Source organism: Protopterus annectens, chromosome 17.part0, assembly GCF_019279795.1.
Source record: "Protopterus annectens isolate FY-2018-M chromosome 17.part0, PAN1.0, whole genome shotgun sequence".
Taxonomy (NCBI): Eukaryota; Metazoa; Chordata; order Ceratodontiformes; family Protopteridae; genus Protopterus; species Protopterus annectens.
The window spans coordinates 632,005,372-632,023,384 of NC_056751.1; the positions used below are offsets into that span (position 1 = coordinate 632,005,372).

Genomic DNA, 18,013 nt, shown 5'->3' on the forward strand with positions numbered 1-18,013 from the left:
ATTTGGCAACATTAGATGATCTAGAGGGAAGCAGAGTGTAAGAAAATATCACTATTGTTGGTGAGTCTTGATGCAGACAGCAATTTATAAAGCACGCCAAGATGTTATGAGTTAGGCAATGGAAGCATTTGCATTCCCTGACACATTAATAAGCTTAATTCAGAAGATATATCAGAGATCAGAGGTAAAAGTTTAAGTGGAGAGTTCCTCTCTAATAAATTCTGTTTGAACAGAGGAATCAGGCAGGGATGTCCTCTTTCCCCTTTGTTATTTGTGTTACATTTAGAACCATAGGCAAAGAAAATAAGGGACTTAGAAATTCAAGAATATAATTGGTAAGTTAATCAAGAAAAGTTGGCGTTATTTGCAGAGGATATTATCTTGCACCTGATAAAACAAGAAAAGGACATTTCCATGTTGCAGAAAGTACAGTTTTGTACCTACCATAAATGTAGATGTTTGATCGGCCGAATTCCAAAGTCTTGGTCCGGCGTCGGTTGTCGTCGCTTACTCTTCTGACGTCAGGAAGGCCAGAGTATATAAGACACAGCCGACGCCATGTTCTTCAGTCTTTCTTGCCCCAGATGTCAGGTGCCCCCAAAAGGAAGGCAATACATAAATAAGGCTTATCCACAAATGCAAGCAATGCAATGTAATGCAAAATCAGTGTAAGCAAGCAAATAAAACATAGCAGGATAACCCAGTCAGGTGGTATGAAGAGGTTGTTAGGCCCCATGCCCTTACCAAGTGGGGAAGGAGGGAGGGAAACCTGTACTGCAGCTGTATTAGCACTCGAACATCTACATTTATGGTAGGTACAAAACTGTACTATGTTCATCGTGCATACAGCTGCAGTAATCACAGATGAGTAGAGTCCCAAAGCTAAGCATAGGGTGGTAGGTACTATGAGGAACTGGGTTGAGCCAGAATGCCCTGCAAAACAGCAGTGGCAAAGCCTGCTCTTGTTCTGGAATATAAGGGCAGGTGGTAGTGTTTTGTGAAGGTATGTACAGAACTCCAAGTGGCTGCCTCCAAAATATCCTTAGTAGGAACACCTCTGAGGAAGGCTGTAGAGGTGGCTGTGGCCCTGGTGGAGTGAGATCTGATACCAGTAGGGACAGATTTCCCATGATAGGAATAACAAAACCGTATGCAGTGGCCAATCCACTTGGAAATGGTCTGTTTGGTAGCTGGTTTCCCTTGAGCCCCTACGGCATAGGACACAAAAAGTTGTTCTGATTTCCTGAAGGACTTTGTTCTGTCCAAATAGTAACGCAGCTGCCTATGGATGTCTAAAGAGTGAAGCAACCTCTCCCCTTTGTTTTGAGGGTTAGGATAAAAGGTAGGTAGGTGTATGGCTTGGTTTAAGGCTACCCTGGATACCACTTTTGGCATAAAAGATGGGTTGGTACGAAGGGAAACCCTGTCCTGATGGAAGATGAGGAAGGGCTGCACCGCCATGAGGGCCTGTAGTTCAGAAACCCTACGAGCTGAAGTGATGGCCAGAAGGAAAGCTGTTTTCCAGGACAAATATTGCAGATCTGTTGAGGCAGCAGGTTCAAAGGGAGGCAATGTTAATTTTTCTAGTATGTAATTAAGGTCCCAGGCTGGTATTGGTTGCTTCCTTGGAGGTCTTATATTCTTAGCCCCTCTGAGGAACTGCCGTAAGAGTGGGTGAGAGAATAAAGGAGGATCCGTGTTGAATTCTGCAGAAATGGCTGAGGCATGTATTTTTATGGAAGAAAATGAAAGTCCACTGTTCAGCAGTTCAGCTAGGTACTGTAAAACCTGAGGCAAGTTAAATTTTCTAGGGTCCTGGCCTCTTTTCTCATTCCAACAGCAAAACCGCTTCCATTTTGCGGAGTAAGCTTTTCTAGTAGATGGTCTTCTGGCCTCCAAAATGACATCCTGCACCTCCTTGGAGAGTAGGGTCTGTTGTGGTGTTAAGGAATTTTCCATGCAGCGAGGTTGAGTGTTTTCAGCTGACTGTGGAGAGTTTTGTAGCTGTTCTGAGTCAGCAGAAGAGGTATTAGAGGCAGGGACCAGGGAGGAGTATGTGTTAGGCTCCTCAGGAGTGGATACCAGTGTTGCCTTGGCCAATCTGGAGCAATCAGTATCATCCTCGGTTTGTCTGTTCTTGCTTTCAAAAGCACCTTGGGCAGAAGGGGCAGAGGTGGGAATGCATAAACTGCCCATGCTGTCCAACTGAATGAAAGGGCGTCCGCCTTTGGATGGAAGGTCCTTGAACAAAACTTTTTCAATTGATGGTTCCTGTGGGAGGCAAAAAGATCTATGTCTGGCCTCCCCCACGGTTGGATTATCTCTGTAAACACCTGAGGATGTAATTTCCATTTGTGTGGATCTGTCATATTTCTGCTTAGAGTGTCTGCCAGTGTGTTTTCCAGTCCTGGCAAGTACTGTGCTTGAAGTTCGATTTGTCTTTCCAGAACCAAGTTCCAAAGAGTCATGGCTAGTCTGCACAAGGGGTATGAATGTGTTCCTCCTTGTTTGTTTATGTACCACATTACTGTGGTGTTGTCTGTTCTTATCAGTAATTGTCCTGGATGCAGGAAGTCCTTGAAAGGTGTAATTGCATTTATTACTGCTAGCATTTCTTTTTGATTGATGTGAAGGTGCTTTTCCTTTTGGGACCATCTGCCCTGAATGCACCTGTCCTCCATGTGCGCCCCCCCAGGCGTAATCTGAGGCGTCTGTGGTTATGACTTGTTTTGCTTGAGGCTTGTAGAATGGAAGGCCTGCGTTTACTTGACATGCTTGGGCCCACCATAGAAATTCCTTTCGCAAACATGGAATTATTGGTATAATTGCTTCCAAACTGTGACTGTGTTGAGACCATAGATTTTTTAGGTACCATTGAAGTTTCCTCACATGCAGCTTTGCACATGGGATTAGAAGAATGCAAGATGCCATGAATCCCAGAGCCTGCAGGATTTTCCTTGCAGTAAGCCTGGTACTTTTTGCTAGAGTTTTGAAGTACTGAGATAGTTGCCCTTGTTTTTCTGGCGTAAGATATGCCATCTGGGTGTTTGTGTCCAAGCTGGCACCCAGGAAGGTTATTTTCTGAGATGGTGTTAGCCTTGATTTCTCCTTGTTGATGGTATATCCCAGAGAAAGCAGTAACCGTGTCACATATGCCAGATGTTCCAGTAGTATGCGTTTGCTGTCCGCTTGGATCAGGCAGTCGTCCAGATAAGGGTAAATTTGTATCCCTTGAAGTCTGCAGTAGGCAATCACTGATGCCAGGCACTTTGTGAATACTCTGGGCAGTAGATAAGCCAAAGGGCAATGCAGAGAATTGATAGTGGATTGAACCTGCAAGAAATCTGAGGTACCTTCTGCAGCTTTGTCTGATTGGGACATGCAGGTATGCCTCCTTGAGGTCCAATGTTACCAGCCAAAACTCCTTGCCCAGCATGGGAAGAAGTTGCTGTAATGTGAGCATCTTGAATTTTGGTACGAGTAGAAATGTGTTTAGGATGGATAAGTCCAGAATGGGTCTCCAGTCAGTTCCTTTTCTTGGTACCAGAAAGACTCTTGAATAAAAACCTTGACCTTGTTGGTGCGTAGGTACCTTTTGTATAGCTCTCATGTTTAGGAGCTTTGAAATTTGCAGTTGTGCCTCTGCCCTTTGATTTTGTGGCAGGTTTGGCATGCCTCTCATTTTTGGAAGAGTGTGAAATTGAAATTTGTAGCCTCTGTTTATAATGTCCAATATCCATTTGTCTGTTGTGACAATATGCCAATTGCTTGCAAATAATGCTAGTTTCCCTCCCAAAGGTGCTGCCAGCTGAGACTTGCTTGGCATGAAAATGAGGGAGTCATTGGGTTTGCTTCCTGTATTGTTGTGCACTGTCTTCACCACCTCTTGGTGCTGGAGATTGCCATTGTCTGCCTCTATATGATCCTTGTGATTGCCCTCTGCCCCTTGCGCCTGTATCTACCTCTTTGGGGCTTGTCAGTGGCTGGAAAGGACCAGTTTTTTGAAGGCCAATTTCTGCTAAAACGTGGTGGTTGGACCTGTAAGAAAGCTTTGACAGTTTGCATAGATTTGGCTTTTTCTTCCATTTTCCGTAGTATCTCCTCAGCATTAGTACCAAATAGTACATCCTTTTGTAAAGGAGCATCAAGAAGTTTAGCTTTCACATGATCAGGCAAATTTTGTTCCCTAAGCCAGGCATGTCTGCGAATGACTGATCCTGTAGCAGCCGCTCTACTGGAAGCCTCTAGGGCATCATAACCACATTGTAAGGTGTGTTTACCCACTTGCTCCGCACTATGCATCATATCCTGTAACTCTTTAAATCTGGTTGTTCAGGTTGAGACATTTTGTTCCTTAATTGTGATAACAGGTACTGTTGATATTTAATCATATGAAACTGACAGTTTAAGGCCCTCATGGCTAGGGTGGCCGAGGTATATACCTTTTTACCCCACCTTTCTAGAGATCTGGATTCCCTTTCTGCAGGAAGTGGATTCTTGGCAGTGGAGGCCTTTAATCCCTTGGGGCCTTGTGAAATGGTTTCAGGGTCAGCATTATGGCCTTTCTATAGAAATTGGTGAGAACTGGGTACTCTGTAATACCTATCAGGTTTTACTGGTGCAGGAGGCAGAGAATCAGGGTTAAGGCAAGCCTCCGAATAGACATCATCCAGTACCTCCAAAACAGAGGGTATAGCCAGAGGTCTGTGCGGAGGTAACCAAAGAAATTCCCTAAGTCTTTTCTTGGAATCTGAAAAGTCTTGGCCTTCCCAATGGAAGTGTTCCCTCAAGGTGTGCAAGGTTTCCCCAAAGGAAAAATCCTCAGGAGGGGATACAGAAGGAATGGACTGTTCTGCATCCGAATCCTCAAAAGGGGAGTGAGAGTGTTCCTCTGCATCAGAATGTTCTGATAAAATGGATCCCTGATCAGAAGAGGGAGATTCTTCCTCCACTCTGGGTCTCTTGTCAGGAGGAGGCTGCGAACCTCTGATAAGAGTAATTAGATCCTCAGCCATTTTAAGCATCTGTTTCTTAGGCATGGGTCCAGGGGATGGGCCCTGTGCAACAGGCCTCGTGGGATGCCTGGCTGCTTTGGATTTAGTAAAGGCCTTAATAGAAAAAGAAGATGAGGGCCTAAATACACCATGGGTGGAGGTGGACCTGTCCACATTAATAGGCTCGACATAAGCAGGGGCTTCGGTTGTAGTCTGGGAAAGGGCCGAGGACCCAGCGGTCTCGGGTACAGAGGACACCGCCAAAGGAGTGTCGTCGGTAGTCAGGGACTGCAAAGGCGTCTCGCTGAGAACCGGACCACGTGTAGCCTGTTTTGGCGTGGTGTCAGCGGGGACCGCGGGCCTCGCATGTCGGTCCTTTTCCTTGCGTTTTTTGGTCAAAACGGTAGTCTGAGTGTCCGATGACATTTTATAGTCAAAAGCTTTACCAAAGTAGTGTTGGGCGAACTCCGCCCGACACTTGATAGTGCGTTTATTGAAGGTAGCGCAAAAGCGACAGCCCGAGACGTCGTGGTCTGGGCCCAAACAAGGTATGCAAAGGGAATGGAAATCCTTATGCGGTATTTGCTTCCCACAAGAAATACAATTATTAACTTTTTCTGACATCGGTCTGAGGCAAGAAAAGTTTCCCCAACGGGGTACTTAGCTTTAATGAAGACTTCGGTTCCAATTATTTTCGTAATTCAGGAGCTGGCCGACCGGCACTTGCGAACTGCTTCTGCTTCGGCACCGCGCTGCAAAAAAGACTGGGGAACATGGCGTCGGCTGTGTCTTATATACTCTGGCCTTCCTGACGTCAGAAGAGTAAGCGACGACAACCGACGCCGGACCAAGACTTTGGAATTCGGCCGACCGAGGGACCGCCTGACGGCTGAAAACCCATCTGTGATTACTGCAGCTGTATGCATGATGAACATCATTCTCAGACAGTTTCAAATCTTTTCTGGATATGAAATTAATGAAGAAAAAACAAAGGCAACAGCTGTAAACTATGTACTCACACACAAATTGGTTCAGCAATACCCATATTTACGGGGACAAGATAAAATTAAGTACTTAGAAGTATGGATTAAAAAGGATTCTGTTATGGCATTTAAGGATATGTGGGAAGAGACTAAACAAAAGATAATACCAAAAACTGAGAAACTAGAAGCACTATTTTATGGATATGGATACCGGTACAAGCAGTGAAAATGTTTTTAGTCCCTTTAGTTTTATACACAGGCCAGGCATATTTGTATCAACCAGAGAAGATGTGGATAGCAATTAATAAAGAGTTGAAAGATTTTATGTGGGAGGGGAAGAGGGCAAGAGTCAACTGGGATAAGCTGATCCTTCTAACAGAACAAGGTAGTTTGGGATTACCTAATTTTGAAGGGATATTTCAGAGCTACATCATTAAGGTTTCTATACACAGCACATTCTATACACAGCACAAGCAGAAGGCCATGATTCAAAGTGGAAAAGGATGATGATGAAATGGTGGAAGATCAAGAAATAAGGAGTGACTGGGATTTTGGATGCAGATCCTTAAGGAGAACAATAATAACAATGCAGAATATTATATTCATAAAGAAGCAGAAAGCATTTTAAGAACTAAGCCAACATGGGAATGAAGAAAGGAGATTCTGTTGAAAGGGATGAGTATAAATTAGGAGTACAGAGAACAGGCAGGGGGTGGAATTTACTGGAGAAAACTGGCTAAGAACCAAGGTGTTAGGCACAAATAATTAGAGAGGGAAAGGTAAAAGAATGACAAGAGATCAAGAATACATTTGTATTGCAGGCTAGAGTCTGCTTTCCTTATTAGCAACTCACAAAGAATCAATGGCAGGATATATGCTCCCAAATATGCGACAAAGTCCAGAAGATTTAGGATTTTTTTGCATAGGTATTTTTATATCCCAAGCAGACTCCAAAGAATTCTTCCTGAGGTAGTCTGCAAATGTTGGAGGTGTGATAGAGAAGAAAAGGTAATTGGGAACATATCTTGGGAGCATAATGACTTGGCAGACTTTAAAAATTCCCTGCAGATTACACGATCTGAATTGCCTAGACACACAGTAAGACTTTGCTGAGTTTAATTCTGGTAGCTGCCAAAAGCAATTACTAGACAATGGAAATCAAAGTGTAAACCAACCATATTAGAAGTAATGAATATAGTAGCAGAGATAAAACAAATGAAAGTAAGACCTTTAGAAAAGGATAAGAGTACATTACACAGAAAAAATGGGAATTGTGGGAGCAATATATGCAGAATAATGTTTTGCAGGAGGAATGAAGTTTAAGGGAAGGCAGGAGCTGAGTGAGCTATGTAATGTTTGATTGATGATAACAATACAGAATATTATATGTGATGCATAAGATCTGCAAGTAAAATATGTTAATATGATTTTTATTATATTTACATAAATGTACAACTACCTACGTCATAAATGATAATTCAATAAAAATGTTTTTGTTAAAAAATTGAGTTAGTACAAAATATCAACTACTGGGAATAACAGACCACATATAAAGACTTGATCTGCACATTCAACATGCATCTCAAAAATTAACCATAAAGAGTACTCTGTGTACACAAAGTGAAACTTTTCATAAAAGAATACACATGCAATACTATAGGTCAGACAGATCTACTCCCTAGTTTCTTATATGCCTCATCATTTTCACTAACCAGCAGTCCTCCCAGCTAGCTAAACCAGAGCAAACTTACAATAAATCTGAAAAATGTATAAGTAACCATATTAACAAAACACATCACTGTGTGGTACTTCACATCTTTAATTAGCTGCAGCTATAGTAAGAATGCTCACATCATCCTTTATACTCTACAGACAAATGTCCTGTAACCAGACAGTTATTAAACTGGTACATCCATCCCCCAAGAGAACTGTGCTCAATAAACCAAGGTAGCACAAGCTGTGGACATCAGTCACACTGTACACACAGCTTACCTTGATCTTGCCATGCCATTTGATGCCATCTTCCATGCTGGTTTAATTAATGAATTACATGCGGTACAAATAGATACTGATGTGGTAAGATGGATAGCAAATTGGCTTAAAGACATTATCCACATGGTGTGGGTGGCAAAGGCAGCACAAGAGAACATGAAGATGACCAGTGTTATCCTGCACTTTTGTTTGGTGTTTACTTCACTGACCTACAGGCTAAACACCAGGACCTATAGCTAACAAAATATGCAAATGACCACAAACTGTTTGCCATTGTCAAATTTCCCTCTGACACAGATGTCCTTCAGAAGGAACTTACACTTATAAATGCATAGTAGATGAAAAATTAGATTAAATTAAAAGAAATGAAACACTGTTGTCTTTGTCAATGCTATATGGTTTGCCTGCCATCACTTCACTTCAAAATCAAACTGTAGTTTGACACCTGGAAACCTAGGCTGATAATTCTCTCTCCTTTCATCACCATGTAGCAATAATCATGACTTCCTTCTGCTTGGTGCAGCTGATCCCAAAGGGAAAGTCATCCAGATGTAAAGAAGCTATTGTCCCCTTGTTCTCAGTACTGATCAGACTATTTATATATAAAAAAAAAAACAGCCCCTTTAGGAAATACCAGACATTACCAAAAAGTTGGAAATTCCCCAGAGGTTCCTAAAACAGGATTACAGGTTTAAAATCACTAAACTACCAAAAAAACACTAGAAGCACCGTCATACAGGCTCCCCATAGGAGACTATGCCTTGTTTTCTGTGTAATCAGCACCCAGTAGACCAGAATCTTTTGCCCCTACACAAATTAAACAGTCCGACAAATACCAGAACAAGGGATCTAAACAAGTTTCAGCAGATCAATAAAACAAGGTTGAGAGGCAGTTTCATTATTCACCACCTATACCCCTGCATATAAAGCAGTGTGATACACTACCTTTCTTCAAACAGGGCTTGGATAACTGGATGGGTATTCATAAATTCACCCCCGGCTTGACTGGCTAGCCCTCATTTAGAGAGGATGTACAGTCTAGGGTGGGATCTACCAAGGCATAAAAACCTCAGGTCTTGGTAGCTTTGAACTTCCTATGATCCTATAAAAAATAATAATGGTAACTGTCTGTACTTTGTATCCATTGCCGTACTGCGGAACTCCATCTCAACAAGTATCAGAAACAGTTCAACTTATCTATACAGCTTAAAACCACTTTGAAGATGTACCTCTAAAGAAAATGATCCTGCACTTGTAACACCCCCATTACGAAGACTAAGACTCCATATTCTAAAGCTCATCATGTCTATAATTTACAAACTCAATGTAATCATACATACAAATAAAGCAGCCCTGCTCCTGTACCGACCCCATTACTACGTCCAATTGTCATGCAGTCATATCAAACAAATATCATAAAATTCTCACATTTATGATCTCCTAGTTACAGGTCTCAAGTGAAATTAAATGTTTGGATAAAATATGCATATGCCTCATTTGCTGAGTGCTAAAATTACAGAAAAATACATATGCACACAAACATGCTGAATCTTGTCTTCATACGAGTATGTTTTACTCTGTTCTATAAATGTGTCTAAGCTTAACATGCAACTAAATAGTATACAGTGCATGCACCATGGTGGCCACATGTTAAGTTATATAATTCTGAGTGTCACGTAGCACATTTTTACTGTTAGCTCAAGCAAAGGTTTGTAATGTAGAGCTTTTCTCTCTGGTTCTCCACTGAAAAAGGGGCTTTGCCCAATCAGACTTTTCCTGTAATTAAACACAAATCAGTCAATCAACTGATAAATACATAAAACAGTGCATAACATTAAGCCAAAATCTGGCAGAAACAAAAGACATTAGTGTAAATAATGAAAAAAGCACATTAGGAAGGCAAAGAAAGTCAGTATGCAAAATGCTGAGGCAAATTAAGCTCTAAAATGAAACTACACTGACTGTACATCCTATGTAAAAAATACTATGAGAATATGTTTGACAAAGGAAAATGAAAAAGCAAACCACTAAACTCAAGCACGTAAAAATCCTTTAGGTACTGACAGCAATCAAATTCTTATCATAGGCTATCTGTAAAAGGAAGTAGGTAGGAATCATATCTGGAGGTAAATTAAAGAGAGAATTCTGAATGTAGCAAGATGTAGTAGGCCACTATAGAAGCTTCTCACCTGCGTCGTTCTTTGGTTTCAGGATTTGTGGGGTTTGAAGAACTTATACTGGTGGTACTTGGAACTGTAGGAGCAGTAGAATAATTCGCCTTATCCTTCACCTCTTCAGTAATCCTGCTTCTGAACAGTGAAAGAAAAGGGGTTCACACTCATGTATTAAATAGCAGGGAGTGAGGTACATGCAAAAAATGAACTACAGCAGGGAAATGACAACTGTCACACACTGAAGGCCAAAGTATCAAAAGCAGTATTAAACCAACAAAATAAAAATGCTGTCCAAAGACAGATCGGCATCACTAAAGAACAGTCTACAACACTGTAAACATCTGAGTTTCACATAGCATTACACAAGTTATCAGAGCCAACATGACTTTCAAGTTGAAAGTAATGCATAAAAGATTAGGTGCTGATAAGTATTCAAGTCCTCAGTAGGAACATATACACTATGAATTAAATGTATGCGCTTTAGTAGATTACAGCAACATACCATGTGTATTATTGCTAACATTTAGACATTCCTGGAGTGATTTGGAGATAAGGATGAAGAATGATGTAATTTCAAAGACATACATGAGCAAATCTTAGCGAAATCCATATTGATTCCCTGATGGAATGAGGAATCTGTGACACTTAGGTATGTTGTATACATTAGGGAATGTTGGGGCTTAAATCCAAAAATTCTACCCTTTGTCATATGATGGTACTCAGTCACCAGTCACAAGAATGGTGGTGTGCTGAAAGACTGAATTCATTTTCAGAGGAAAGACAACCATCTAAACATTAACATGAAATACAACATACCAGTACAAAAAAAATCAGGATTAAAAGGCAGACCAGCACAGTATCCGGGCTATAAAGGATAAATAATACATAAAGATAAAACTTGTTAAGAGATGTGTATATATCTGTATATTACAGCAGCTCATGATTGGGCATACTTAACTTTCTGATCCACACACTTTAAACATTAGCAAAAAAAAAAAAAAAAAAAGCCTTGTTTCATGAATGCAGAGCTACCTTGTCCTGTGTTGGCAAATGTGGCTTAACAGTACTACTTAATTTTTTAATCATCATGTATTACAATAGGCCTAAGTTGATAAAATCTTGCACACAAACTACCATGCAGTGTAAACAATCACTGATTATAAATGCAGATTTGGATAGCCTAATCCCCAGATTGAAAACTGCTCTGTACATCTAAAAATACCGGTGTTTACCTATGTAAATATTCTACCATAATCATGTCTTGTACTACTAAAGTGACAAGTTAAATGAATGTTTAGAAAAAGCTTAAAATAATCTGGTACAGTCATATCCTATATATATTACAATGAGAACTATGTAAAAGTGCTATAAATAAGCACTACAAGTTAAACAATGTCAGTGCCAGTATGTAACATACAATGACCTCTCCAGTCATACAAAATCAGTGACATCTTGATCGTTTTAAGTATCGGTTACAAATAGTACAATAATGCTTAACACTCGTCGTGCTTTTTCCAATACCTGGAACTCAATGCCAACATAGATCAGACAACAATCTAGTAAAGGTATGTTTAAAAGGTATTTAAAACACATCTCAATGATTCCTGGATTTGTTTCTGTTCCAATGTTCCAGGATAGACCCATACACATGATGGCTCCAAAGATTCAATCTTTCTACTTATTTAATATAAGCTCTACATTACTGTAGAACTAAATCAGCTGCCAATGACATTTTGACAGCATAACATTTCAATACTCCTTTCAAACTTCTTTCGTTTTCTACTGTATATCAATGCTTTGTTTACTTCCTTACTTCATTTTTAAATTATTTCTTCCTTTATTTCTTTTTTTTTTCTCTTTTTGTTTTACAACAGAGTAATACTTCTCAAAACTAAATATTATAACTTTAAACTAAATATACTGGTAACCATTTGAAATGTCTGGACTTGCTACAGCAGGTCCCAAAACAAGGAGACTGAATGGCCAAAAAAAACAGACTTGCATATACAAATTCCAAGATGGCCATTTTTCTAAATATTCAGATTTCTTCAAGGCATTGCGATCTTGGAGTTAATATATGTAAATTTGAGGGTATGGGGGTTCCTCCCCCTACAAAAAAAAGAAGTTTAAAGGAGAAGAGTGCTCTTTTCGTTTTTTTTTGCTTGTCTGCACTCGGCACTTCAAGAAGGAATCAATTGTATTTGCAGGTACTGTTCTTATTAAGTGGATCATATTTATTCTTTATATCATTCTTTTTTCCTGTTTTAGTTGTTTTGTAATACTTGACAACTATTTTAATTTTTAACTTGTTTATGTTCTTTGGAGCTTTTCTTCCCAGGCTTTCACTGAAAATGGCTTACATTGATGCCCAGTTGGATTTTTTCAGTAAACAAATAAAAATAAATAAATACTGATCATTTTACACTGCACAAATTATGTGTTCTTTTACTGCTGCATACAGAGATATAAGGGTGGTACAACAATTCAAAATGTGAGAAATGACAATTATGTACTTGCGTTTTTTTTTTTACTTTATTTATTTATTTATTTTTTAACTTTTATTAACCAGGTAAATAACTATGCTCAAGAGTTCATTTTAATGGATGACCTTGGAGCACTGCCTGGTTGAGTGGCTGAGAAACACACAGTAGGCTAACAAAAGCAGAAATAAATCAAACCCTGCACCAAGCAGCAGCTCATTTACAGCTCAGAACCTTTATCTTCTGCACTGACAGACTGACAGATCTGTAGAAAAATCCATCCATCTTCAGCAAGATTCAGTACTATATGATGCAGACATTGGTACTACTCACCAATTAGAGCTTCTCATGCTGCTAGCTTATGCTTCTCTTCTGCCAGATGTTAGATTCTTCCGTTGCATGTGACTGCATCTCTAGCTGGTTTTGGAAAGACTAAAGGTAACTTCCAGAAAAGAATATTTAAGAGTGGTCCAGCTAGAATGTAGGTAGACTGTTGCTGATTGGTGTGCAAAGCACATTTAGGCTGGCTGCCTCACCCAAGCCTAGATAGAGGATGGTATGTAAGGGAAAATATTACCAAAGATGAGCACACTACGTAGAGATCTATCATTATGGTGGCAGGTAACTTCTGTATCAGATAAGAAGTGGCCCAGCTTCAGTAACATGAAGGGCAGAGTCTCCAGCTACATATCAGGCTGGTTCTGGTCATGAGAATGTCCACTGATGACGGCAGCCCTAAAAGACGACCACAGTATGGAACTAATGTCCAATTTATAACGTCTGGTTAATATGCTGAAGTTGGATCTTGTGTCTGCTGTATAAATGTCATTCATGCCACAGAAGTAGCCAGAGCCAGATCCAGCACTAGGCGCCATTGGCAGTCGACCTAGGGACCTGTGGCTATGAGGGTCCACTCTGGTCAGGAGGCTGCAACATAAAAAAAAAACAACTTCTTAACATCAAGGTGGTGGTGTCTTCCTCTTTAAGGAGCACGATGAGTGCATCACATGCACTTATGCCAATGTGGATGATAACTTATTCTGCACTTGCGGGCAGAATTTAAACTAGCCATTCAGTTTATAGGGAAGTAAGTGTGTGCATGTATATAATTTAAACTAGCGGTTGTGATCTTTCTGTATGAGAGAGAAAGTGTGTGTATGCGTACGTATGTGTATGTGTGTATGTAATTTAAGAGAGTGTGTGTGTATTACTGTAAGAGACAGAAAGTGTGTTTGTGTGTGTATTGCTGTGTGAGACAATTGGTGTGTGTGTGTTGCTGTACGAGAGCAGGGAGAAGGTAGGTCTGTATGTGTGTGTCTGTGTGTGAGAAAGAGAGAGAGAGCAGAGAGGAGTTAGGAGTGTGTGAGAGAGAGCAGAAAGAATGTGTGTGTGTGTGTGTGTGTGTGTGTGTGTGTGTGTGTGTGTTTAACATACTGCTGAACTGTCCAGATTTAGCCTCAACTTTTGGTCGGTTTCTCATAAAATTTGTAATTTTCTAGCAAATCACAGAAGACTGAAGTCATTAAATAAGGACACATACAAGATTCAGATTTCACATCCTTCAGAAAATGCATGTTGATATAAATCCTGTTATTCTAGCAACTTTCCAAGTTAAAAAGAGCAATATTTAAAATCAATCCGTATTTTTGGGCCATTGTATCCCCATTATTTTATGCTTTATCCAGATTTCTTGCACTAAGAAGATGAGAGGTATGCATACCTTTCAACTGTCCAGATTTTTGCCTCATATTTTTGGCCTATTCCTCATAAAATGTGTGGTTTTCTGGCAAATCACTGAGGAATGAAAAAAATAAACGTCATCATAGACGAGTTTCAGACTTCATTTCCTTCAGAAACTGCATGCCAAGACAAATGCCATTATGCTAGCAACTTTCTAAGTCAATAAGAACAATATTTATAATCTGTCCCTATTTTGGGGCTTTTGTTCCCCCCACCACCAATTACTTTAGGCTTTGCCCAGATTTCTTGTGCTAACAGGTTGAGAGGTATGGAGGTACGGTTATGTAATGCCCAAGTTGGGGGAGAGGGGGGGGCAGGTCATTCTATTAAGTTGATCAGGTTTGAACGTGTAACTTGGTTACAGGAGGCAAGAACCTGAATCCTCTACACCAAGTACCAGACTGCTGAAGTACTTGTGAACTTCAGTGGAGACAAGCGCCTGAATCCTCTACGCCAACTACCAGACTACTGAAGGAATTGTGAACTTCAGTGGAGACAAGCGCCTGAATCCTCTACGCCAACTACCAGACTACTGAAGGAATTGTGAGTTTGAGTTTCAGTCCATTTTCAGGTAATTATGCATTTCAGTGCACTTTCAAGGGATTATGAATTTCAGTGACAGTTTCAGTGAATGTTTGACAAACATATAGCACAAACCATATCCAAAGTCCATAAAAAACTTGGAACCCTATACCGCTGCGAAAACTATATAACCAAAAACGCCAAAATGACTATATCCAGAACTCACCTTTTCCCCGCATTGCTTTATGCATCCCCTGTATTAACAAGGCATACCTACACAAATTATCCATGTGCTATAATAAAATAGCTACATTTGCAACCAACCTTAATTTCCATTCCTACCACTGTCAGTCACTAAAACAATTAGGTTGGCTAGAACTCACCAACTTACTTAAACTATAACCAACTCACCATGGCTCATTACTTGCTGTACCACCCAAACAAGATTCCTGATCTCTCAAGCTTACTCAACTTTCACAATTCTGCTCACCAACTAAGATCCACAAACGAAGCCCTTCTGGATGTAGCTAAGTGTAGACACAGTGCTGGTGAATCCTTCTACTTCTACACAGTTGCTAAAATCTGTAATTATTTTCCACCAGATATCAGACTGCAGTCCCATCTTTAAAATCCAATTAAAACATTCAACACACACTTCACACAAACCATTTTTCTCCTGTACCTACCTCCAACATAAAAAAACTCTTAACTAAACTTAAGCCCACCAAATTAGCAGCAGACAACCTCCCAAGTGAATACCTACAAATCGCAGCTAATGCTCTGGCCTACCCAGTATCCATCTTGATTAACCGATCTCTGTCAGAAAGTTACATTCCCACACTGTGGAAAGTATCACATATAATTCCCCTCCACAAAGGCAGACCCTCCACAGAACTAAGCAATTACCGCCCCATAGCTATTCTTTCTCCACTCTCCAAAATACTAGAGAGATGCATACACTCTCAGGTCTCAGACTACCTCCTTACTAACAACCTCCTTTCCAATACTCAGCATGGTTTCCGACCAAACCATAGCACCACCACTGCCTTACTCTCCTTTACTAACACTATCCTTCAGCATAAAAACAATGGCTATCTGTCCTCTGCTACTTTCCTAGACCTATCTAAAGCATTTGACATGGTCCCACACAAACAACTTATATTTGTCCTCAATAACCGATCCTTCTCACAATCAGTCACCAACTGGTTTCAGAGTTACCTGTCTGACCGCCAACAATCCATTGTATGGCAGAATGACATATCTCCCCAACTACCTGTCTCCATAGGGGTTCCCCAAGGATCCATCCTTGGACCCCTACTCTTCTCTGTTTTCACCAGTAATCTAGCCTCTGCCACCAAACATGGCACACTCATACAATACGCAGATGACTCAACCATCATCTGCTCAGCCCAGTCCCTACCCAAACTGTAAAAAGTCACACAGGAAGCCTTTTCCTCTGTTGAAACTTGGTTATCCGATGCCCAATTAATACTTAACCCAAACAAAACTAAACTACTCATCTTCCAACCCACCAAACATACTCAAAACAACTCTCACTTTAACATCACAGCAAAAGACAACACCACTATATACCCAACTGAACACACCAAATTGCTAGGAGTGGAAATAGACAAACTAAAATTTGACATTCACATATCCATGACCATAAAAAAAGTCCACAAATAACTAGGAGTGTTATACAGAAATAAGCAACTTCTCACCAAAGCAGCAAAGATTTCAATAGCAAATTTCCACCTTATCTCCACCCTACTTTATGCCTCTCCAATATATACCAACCTAAGGCAATGCGATCTAAACAAGCTAGAGACCTGCTACAACAAAATTGCCAAATTCGCCACAGGGGCATCCTACCGTAGTCACCACTGTCTCTCACTTGCTGAAGTGGGCTGGCTTGAACTCCCTCACCTCCTTCAATGGTATCAACTCTCACTCGCCCACAAACTAGTAAACCATCCACTAAATGTCCCATCCCTCCAGAATCTACTCCAACCCTATCGCACCATCAGACCACTAAGATCCAGCAACAAAAATCACTTGCAGATCACTAAAGCCAATAACTCTGCTGGTGAAGCACTATTCTCTTGCACCATAGCCAAATTATGGAACTCCCTCCCACCCACAATTACCTCCGTACCATCATGCACCCACTTCAAAACTTTACTAAAAGCGCACCTAAAAACATGCTGGCTATGCCCTTGCAACTCCCACTCTAATATCACCCACCCCATCCAACCACTCCCTTTCTTTCCACTCCACTAACTACCTTGATTATAGCAAGCTCAGATGCTCATAAGCCTAGTTCATAGGTTCATACTAGGCTATCTGCCCTAGGGCATTTATAAGCCTAGCCAGAGTGTGTTTGGCTTTCGCCACCCATTTTAAATTAATTTTGCTATACCCTTTTTCGAGGTTAGTATACTGTGCCTCTAACAGTGACACAGAAGTGATACCCGGGGTAAACCTACGATCCCCCATCCACTCATCAAGATTCCTCTTGAAGAGAGTCAATGAGGGACTCTGCCTAATCTGGACTGGGATTTTATTCCAGAGTGAAGGGAGCCTCTGGGTTATGAATCTGTCCCTCCAGCATGTCCTATTTATTTCAGTGCTGAGGTTCAAGTCTCTCGAGCGCGTAGCTCAATGGGATTTGGATTTTCTGAGGTGCAGCATGTCCATTAATTCCGGATTGGACATGGCTTTATATGTCAGGCACAGATCGCCTCTGAGCAGGCGGTATGCCACTGAGTAGAGCTGGAGTTTCTTTAACCGGGCAGCATATGGCATCTGTTTGAGTGCTTTGATCCTCTTGGTGAGGTACTTTTGGGGTCTTTCCAGTTGCTGCAGGTGTCTGGTAAGGTACATCCCAAAAGGGGCATTGTACTCAATTATGGGCCTGATGAGGGATGAGTAAAGAGGCACGATGACCTCCCCTGATCTAGATGTGAATCCCTTCATGATTAGGTGGGCTATATAAAATGTTTTTCTAACAACTTTGGCCACGTGGTTGTCAAATGAGAGATTGCTATCAACTTGGGTCCCCAGGTCCCTAATTACTTCTTCCGTACTTAATGGATTACCACCTATGTGGTAATTTGTGGGCACTTTGT

General features: G+C 40.8%; 1 protein-coding gene across 1 annotated transcript in view; it reads right to left on the minus strand.

Moving 5' to 3' along the window:
- LOC122791483 (protein phosphatase 1 regulatory subunit 12A-like) overlaps window positions 1-18,013 on the minus strand; it is a 1,771,856-nt gene that overhangs the window by 681,057 nt on the left and 1,072,786 nt on the right. The window contains exon 14 of the mRNA XM_044059226.1: window positions 10,159-10,278. Within this exon, the coding sequence (XP_043915161.1) occupies window positions 10,159-10,278 (120 nt within the window). The remainder of the gene's footprint in view (window positions 1-10,158; window positions 10,279-18,013) is intronic.